Below are 8674 nucleotides of genomic sequence, written 5' to 3'. Positions count from 1 at the left end.
ACTAAGGATGTTACATAGTATGTTTATTCGTCATTAGGAAGTTCATGTAAGACATGTTCCTTGAGTCCAGAATATTATGATAGATCAGTTGACAAATTCTATAAATTTAGAGTTGATGAGATTTGATTTGATAGAAAATCTGCTGCTGTAAGTTAGGGAACAACTTATGGTGGAGTTTAATCTCTCTAGTTTGAATTAGATTTAATTTTTGTTTTGCTGTTGCTGTTTTTTATTTACTAGAAAAACAATTTATGTAGTTCCATAAAATTTTTAAACAAAACTCTTCAATTAAAAAAATTAATATATTTTAATTAATTTGTAAAATTAACCCGTGGATCGCATAGATAAAAAGAAATAGTTAATTTATATAAATGGGGTTTAACTTTTGTTCCATGAGTCGCTGACCTATCGAAATATTTGTTTAATTGAAAAAAGAGAATGAAACATTACTGTCAAGCTTCTAACAACATGATACATGTATTTAACCTGCTAAAAGATTCTCAATAAATCATTTACAAATTAGTATCAACTAACCATCCCTATCATATTTGATTTGATGCCATCTTATTAATAAATCTCCCCCGGTTGATTTATTTCATGTGTTCTAATCCACAGCTGTTTTGCATTTAATAATGCATGCTTTTTTTTGGTAGCGCCGCCCGAACTTCTTTATCGCAACAATAATATCAACTAACAGTATATCTTAGGGACTTTTTTTCTTCTCAATTTCTCTTTTCTTATAAAAATTACGAAATTAGTTTTTTTAAGTTATTATAATTTAATTTTTATTATTATTATGGAGATGTTTGTCTTTTCTTATATTCTTAAATTAAATTTTAAAAAATAAATACATGACCGAGACAAAATAAATTTGAAAATCTCTATTTCATTATTTGAATTATCTTTTTTCATTTATTTTATAAGTAAATTTGTTACATATTTTTTTCAAACAAGTCATAATTTAAAAAATAAATAAGTTACTCTAAATGTTGGTAAACAGGTAAACTTGAAATGTTGATTTTTTTTCGAATTTATTCTATATAAATTATTGGTTTTTACTATTTTTTTATATAATTTGTTAAATTGTAAATTTTGGACTAAACTATTTAACTTACCAATAAAATTAAATTTACAATTTTTACAAAATATATCTGTCAAATTAAGATACAACTTACTTTTTAAGAGAGAAAATTTACAATTAGACAGAAAAAAAAAATTCCAAGCAGAAATAATGTTGGTTCAACTCAAAGTAAAAAACCATTAGGAAAAATATTAGTGTCGAGGATTAAGGCGCTGAGGGTGGGTGGAAATTAGATGGGGACGATTTGGGGGGATTGACCAGGCAAAAATAAAAAAAGGCAGTGGATAAAACGTGGAAAAATGAAATCCTTGAGAGCCGGCTACTGCCCAACACGTTGCTTAAGATGGAATGCTCCAACGAGACGACGTGCAATTCAAGTCCTGCTTTTCTGGGTCCCACACTTGCTCACCCTATTTCTTGTTTGTATTGGTCCAACCCTCACTCAGGGTTTTTTCTCGTACTCTTTTCTTTGGGTACAAAGTAAATAAGAGGGGTTCACAGTTTATCCTTGCATTTCAAGCGCCAGCCGAACCGAAAGAAAAGGAAAAATAAAGTAATTTTGGTTTTAGTCCCTTTATTTTCTAAACAACTTTAAAATTTTAATTAGCATGTAAATATATTATTAACTGAACATGATTGACTGGAACTACCAGTAACATTGTCAAAATACTAAATTAAATTCTCATAAATTATTTACCACCCTTCTTTCTAGGTTTACGTAATGAAGATTTTAAATTTCATTCAGTTAGAACTAAAAGAAGTGAAGATATACAACTTTATCAAAATTATTCATATTTGTGCATAGCTTACGTAAAGTGATTTTCGCTTAAAATAACCAGATTTGGAAAAAAAAAAAAAAAAAGAAGATGAGAGCAAAAATTAAAAGCAAATATATAGACTTGGCCTAATGTAAGTAGCCATCAAAGATCTAGGAAGAAAAATGGAGAGCGTCTAAATGACTCAAAGTTTGATCCACCAAATTTGGTTTTGAGTGCATTTATGCGCTTTTATTGTCTTCTTCATTAGCTCTTGCGGTGTTTTTGCATATTCTACTATATTAGAAATATATGCATATAATGGGGAAGTTTTTTATTAGATTTCCATAAATGAACTAACAATGTAATTTTTTTTATAATATATCATAAAAATAAAAAATACTAATTTAGAAAAAGAAAGTTATAATCTGAATTAACAAAAAAAACATTTGGACCTAAGAGTTTAGGGAATTTACAAAGTAAACCATTCCAGGCTTTAACTTCACTTTAAAGTTTAAAAGGCTTTTACGGATTTGGGTGTGGCAATAGAAACAAGTTTGGTTTGCTAATGGAAGCAAATGAATTTGTTCAAAATCAAAATCATTTACATATTTATTTTAGGGTATAATATTTGATTTCTTGTCCATCATTAATGAAAAATAATATAACATATCATAATTAAATTAAATAAAAACCAAAAAATTATAAATAAATATTGATAATTTTATTTAAACATGATTAAATAATAATTATAATTATTATAAATAAAAATTAATAACTTTCTAATTTAAGATACGAGTTTAGTGTTTTTAATTTATTTATAAATAATTATTTTCATAATTGGTTCCTAACCTTTACTATATTCCTAAAATATGGAAAATACAAATCTAGTGCATTTTACCCTCCTAACGAGTTTATTCTGAAGTTACGGAAACCTTTATAATGGGGGTTAGCGTTAGAGAGAAGTTTTGTTGATTATTCTATATATCTAGAAAAAATAAAATAGAAAAAGTGATTCAACCGTTCAGAGACTTCCAAGTCAACCCATAAGTAAGGTAACATGATGCATAGTATTTTTAGGCTAAATCCACGTGACATGTTAATATTTAATTTTATATATAGTAATACGGTAAAAAATGTTATGCTTCAATCCACTGACATTTACTTTGTTGACACCCTTTTCATATTTCCTTTATACTTGGATTAGGATAAAATAATGAATGAAATCTTTGATTAGGGTGAATTTTATTGTTTTATTTTGAAACAAATAAAATTATATCTTTTATTTTTTTATTTCGAAGTAAATAAAAATATTTTCTTAAAATTTAATATATATATATATCAAAGAAATTCAATTTTAATATTTCGCGTCGGATTAAAGCCCATGAAATTCAATTTATTTTTCCATCCTATTTGAAAATTCTCGCAATGACAATAATTTACTTTTCAAAAAAAAAAAATCATCAAAGGGATACTTTTGTAATATCAACTTTTCCCAATCCCTTTATTTATATTTAATCTCCTTTTATTCTTACATCTCCCCCCCCTTCCCCTCCCCCTCCCCCTCCCCCTCGGCCCCGTTCCACTCTCATCACCTCTGCCCCAACACGTTGGGGACTCAGGCTCACGGCGTTTCAGAGAATTCTTTTGAATTTCTCCTTTTTATTGATCTTATAATTTTTTGTTTAGTTTTTGAAGCCGAAGAGGGATGGGATCGGAGCTAATATACAGAGGCCATGAGACTCAGCTTGCTTCAGATTCCTATTCACCTAAACCGGTTAAACCATGGGCCTCTGTCACGCGCGTGGTCCGGTACATGCTCCGGGAGCAGCGCCTCCTCTTTGTGCTCGTAGGCATTGCCATAGCCACTCTGGTCTTCAACATCTTCCCGGCCTCGCGTGCTGCGCACGGCCCCCACCTCCACTCCACCACCCCGCTCCTTGATTCTATCCCCTACTTCCCCATCGAGACCCAAAACAAGTTCTCCTATGCACACCGGCTCGGGTTCGGGTCGGGCAATCCAACCGGTAAGATTCCGTTGGGGCTGAAGCGGAAGGGGTTGAGAATCGTCGTAACGGGTGGAGCTGGGTTCGTGGGGTCGCACCTCGTGGACCGTCTGATAGCGAGAGGAGACAGCGTGATCGTGGTCGATAATTTCTTCACCGGAAGGAAGGAGAACGTCATGCACCATTTCGGGAACCCCAACTTCGAGCTTATCCGCCACGACGTCGTTGAACCTTTACTCTTGGAAGTTGACCAGATCTACCATCTCGCTTGTCCTGCTTCTCCAGTCCATTACAAATTTAACCCCGTCAAAACTATCATATCCTTTTTATCATTTAATTTTAATCAATAATTTATTACTTTACAAAATCCTATATGTTTTTGCATTATTTGTTTATGGTTTATACTTGGGTTTTTTTCCCCTTAATTCGAATGTGATTTTTACAAGACAAATGTGGTGGGAACACTAAACATGTTAGGGCTGGCAAAAAGAGTTGGTGCCAGGTTCTTATTAACCAGTACCAGTGAAGTATATGGAGATCCTCTACAACATCCTCAGAAAGAAACTTATTGGGGCAACGTTAATCCCATCGGTTAGTTTTTTTTATCCCTTTTTGACTGTAATATCATTAAATCTGCGGTCGGGTTGGAACTGAGAGTCGGGTTTATTATACACATTTGTTGTCTTATATTTTTGGGCACGGCGCAAATTTTTTTTTTAGATCTTGTCGAACATTTCACGCGAAACCCGTGATTAATGGTAGTATGCCCAACAAATTTTACTTTTTATCCTACCACACAATTACACGTTTTGCATATCTAATATCACATCACTTTACACAAAAAAATGTTTATTTTTGGGGGGTTTTGGAACGGCGAGAAAAAAAAAAAGCAACTCTTTCTTTTTGGATCGGTGAGAAATGAAAACCGACAACATGGGAGTGGTGCTGAGGTTGTGACTGTAAATTTGGATTCTGAGTTTGGAGTTTAGTGTCAAATTAGATTTGTTTGGTGTTGTGTTTGTTGTTGTTTTGGCGTTTGTCTCTGCTTAAATTCTGGAAAAGCTTTTTTGAATTATTTGCATTTTAGAGTTTATTTTTTTGGAGCCCCACCAAATAAATATTTTTTGAATGTACGACGACAGGTGTCCGAAGCTGCTACGATGAGGGAAAGCGTACTGCCGAGACGTTGACAATGGACTATCACAGAGGGGCCGGAGTTGAGGTTAGCTAACCTACATTTTGCATTTATTAAGAGCAATTACTTCACTACTTCACAATTCACAGATTAGATAATTTATTTTTTCCGACACAGCACCAAACTTTTAAATTACTAGTGAATTGCATGATCTCTATTATTGGAGTAATTCATAATATTTGGTGTTTCAGGTTAGGATAGCCAGAATTTTCAATACTTACGGACCTCGTATGTGCATCGATGATGGTCGTGTTGTTAGCAACTTTGTTGCTCAGGTACTCTTTCGTTTTTTTAGAAAAGACATTGCTCGATTGGTCGAATCAAGATGTTTATGTTGATAATTAAATAATGAATGCAGGCTTTAAGGAAGGAGCCTTTGACTGTGTATGGTGATGGGAAGCAGACAAGGAGTTTCCAATATGTTTCTGATCTGGTAATTGATGTTTAATTATTGTTTTGGTTGGAAATATTTTGCCTTCTTTATATATTATAATGTTGGTGGCATGGCACTAGTTTACTTTTTCATATTAGTATTTATTTATTTAACCTATATGTTTCTTAGCTGGTATAAATCTGCAATCTCAAGTGAAAAACTGGAAAACTAGGCTCTGCACATGGTTTCAAAAGTACATGTTGACATTACATGGTAAAAAGAAGGAGATTTTAAGATAAGATATTTGAGGATGGAAAAGGTTACCTTGCTCCTGAATTTTTCATTTAGGGAGTGTAAAAACCATTTGAGGAAAACATACACCATGTGACTTGTACCAAATACAAGTCCCTTGTGGACCAGCAAATTTTATTTGTTCCACAGTTTGGTTTGAAGCATGCTTCATTGTCTTTTCATTGTCAATGGAACTTTTAGTTCTTTTGAGCCCTATATTGAACGAATCGTACTTGCATGAAATGTTGGTATCGCCCTGCTTCCTTTAACGGCATCTTGAGCGACAATATTGAGTTTTTTTTATTTTCTTTACTGCATTATTTTATATGTTTGGTCAGCAGTTTAGAATAACTTCGGCGTTAGAACTTTGCATTTTGGGTGTACTATGTTATCTTATTTGGGGTAGGCTTTTTCCTCGTGTAGCTGTATATGTGGGCCTGGGGGTGTATGCTCAAAATTTATTTATTTTTTGTCTAATATCAACACTGTCCTCCCTCTGGGGTATAGGTTAAAGATCTGAACTTTTCTCTGCTGTGGGTCCGGCATTATTTGGTTAAAATTGGGACCAAAATGGTTAATTTACTTCGGCTTGAAAGCTAGACCAGAACTTGTTTTGTACACTTATGGCCACATGCTTTTGTACTTGTTTTGGATACTTGAAATTTCATGTCTGTAAAAATAATTTGGGTTGAAACAGGTGGAGGGTCTCATGCGTTTAATGGAAGGAGAACATGTTGGACCTTTTAATCTTGGAAACCCGGGCGAATTCACCATGCTTGAGCTTGCTGAGGTAAGAACAATATTCACTATATTCTGTGGAAACTTGGAAAAACTAATAACAAATGTGTTGCTGATAAAGACGATGGTCGGATATTTAGTTACGAGCTTTAATGTGGCATGAAATGAATACTGTGTTATACAGTACTGAGAATTCTCCATGTGTATTACATTATAGGTGGTACAAGAAACAATAGACCCGAATGCGAAGATAGAGTTCAGGCCAAACACAGAAGATGACCCGCACAAGAGGAAGCCTGATATCTCAAGAGCCAAAGAGTTACTTGGTTGGCAACCCAAGGTCTCCCTCCGAAAGGGTCTCCCTCTAATGGTTTCAGACTTCCGACAACGTATCTTTGGTGATCACAAGGTCGGCAGCAGCACCACCACCACCAACGACTCATCATCTTAAGATGGCCTATATACTCTTCTCACAGACAGAGCGATAAAAATATATAATGGTTAAGAGGAAAAGAGCTTGCCGTTGTCTTTTCCCTATTGAAACAATTAATATTATAGTGTATCTTTATGATAGATGTGGGATGGAGTTTTTTATTTTTTATTTTTGACATTTATTTGTTTGCCATCTTTGTAGCTTCAATATTTCTTGTCCCTTTTTAAGAGTTGTAGTTTTACTGTGAGCTTTCCGGATCTAAAAAAGGTTGATATTTTCCCCAATTTTAGTGCTAGTGCAAGATGCTTACTTATGTTTAGAATCAGCCGGAAGAAGATGAATATGGAAGATGATTTGCTTGACAATATTTTAGGTCTAATCCTTTCCCAAATTTCCATCATGAAGAAATAATAAATCACCCGGACTTCGACTCTGGCTTTTGTCTCCTATTTTCCTTCCACACGAGTTTATGTGGATCTAAGCAAGTGCTTCTGTTGGGCTAATGCTAGAGTTAACAAAGTACTTCTCTTTTCACTCTAAAATTGTCCTAAGATTCTTTCGCTTCAAATATATTTAAGTTAGTCGAAAGAGAGAAATTTTTAAGGCACTAAATAAAGCAGCAGCAAAACTCAAAATACAATAAAAAAATAAATCAAATAGAAAAGTCAGAAGAAAATTGAGCACAATCTCAAATATAGTCAATACCTTTGAATGAAACAATTATAAATAAGGGGAAATGTTTCTATTTATAATTGAGCTCGAGATCAAAACTTATCTACAAGATAAGAGTTTAAAAGATTCAAATTTCATATAATCTTATCTTTTAGGATTTACAAATATTCACCATGGTAACTCTAATTTTACTAAATTATGTCACTGAGTCACCAAGATTTCTCTATATGTTTCACGAATCGGGTCAATTAAAGTGAGTTAAATGAACCTCATTTAATCAATTGTGATCTATAAAACGCTTTGTGTGCATTCAATATGGGCTTTGATTCACAATTTGTGACGCAAGATTAAACTTGGTCTACAACTAGTAGTTTTAACCTTCTCTTTTCACCCTACAATTGTCCCAAAAAATTTCATGAATTAAGGGGTGCTTTAGTAGTGGTTTGGAAAAGTGAATTGGAAAGATGTTTTTGAAAGGTAAAATTTTATTATTAGACTTTATATTTTTTTGTAAATTGTGAATTTAATATTTTTATTATAATTTGATCAATTATAGTATTGGTATTTTTTGAATTTTGTAATTTTAATCTTGAAAATTTGAACTGTGTATAGATTTAATCCATGCTTACCAATTGGATCATTTTTAGTGACTATATTTTTTGAATTTCAAAATTTTAGTTTTCATGCAAACGACAGTCGTTAAATCTATTAATTGATTTTTTGTGAGTAATATGTGAAAATAATAGACATAGCATTACACATGCGATAACTTGTTTGACACATCAAGTTCTAAAAATAACAAAACTTAATTGATTTAATAGTTATCATTTGGTTAGGACTAAAATTTACAAATTCTAAAAGTACAAAGATTGAAAGTGACCAAATTAAAATACATGTACTAAATTCACAACTTACGCAAAGTACATGGTCTAATAGTAGAATTTGACTTTTCTGAAAAGTGCTATAAACTAGTGTTGTTTAACATTTCAAGCTCTTACTATTGTTATAAAAGAAATATTGTGAAATTTTAGGATTAATTCATTTTAGGTATGATGTTGTAAAGGGATAAATATCACAATTATACAAATTTTTTTCGATGTGCAATACTATATATGAATTTTGATTTTGTA

The 8674-nt window shown here is 32.5% G+C and overlaps 1 protein-coding gene across 1 annotated transcript; it reads left to right on the top strand.

Annotated features, from left to right (window-relative positions):
- Positions 1–3544: 3544 nt before the first annotated feature.
- On the top strand, positions 3545–6890 carry LOC107924022 (UDP-glucuronic acid decarboxylase 2-like). Its single transcript, NM_001327233.1, is given in 7 exon segments — positions 3545–4159; positions 4286–4433; positions 4985–5064; positions 5229–5312; positions 5396–5470; positions 6399–6491; positions 6657–6890. Coding segments are annotated over 7 exon segments (1329 nt in total).
- Positions 6891–8674: the final 1784 nt, after the last annotated feature.

The sequence above is a fragment of the Gossypium hirsutum genome, chromosome A11, assembly GCF_007990345.1.
Source record: "Gossypium hirsutum isolate 1008001.06 chromosome A11, Gossypium_hirsutum_v2.1, whole genome shotgun sequence".
Lineage (NCBI taxonomy): Eukaryota > Viridiplantae > Streptophyta > Magnoliopsida > Malvales > Malvaceae > Gossypium > Gossypium hirsutum.
This window is presented reverse-complemented; position numbering and strand designations above follow the sequence as displayed.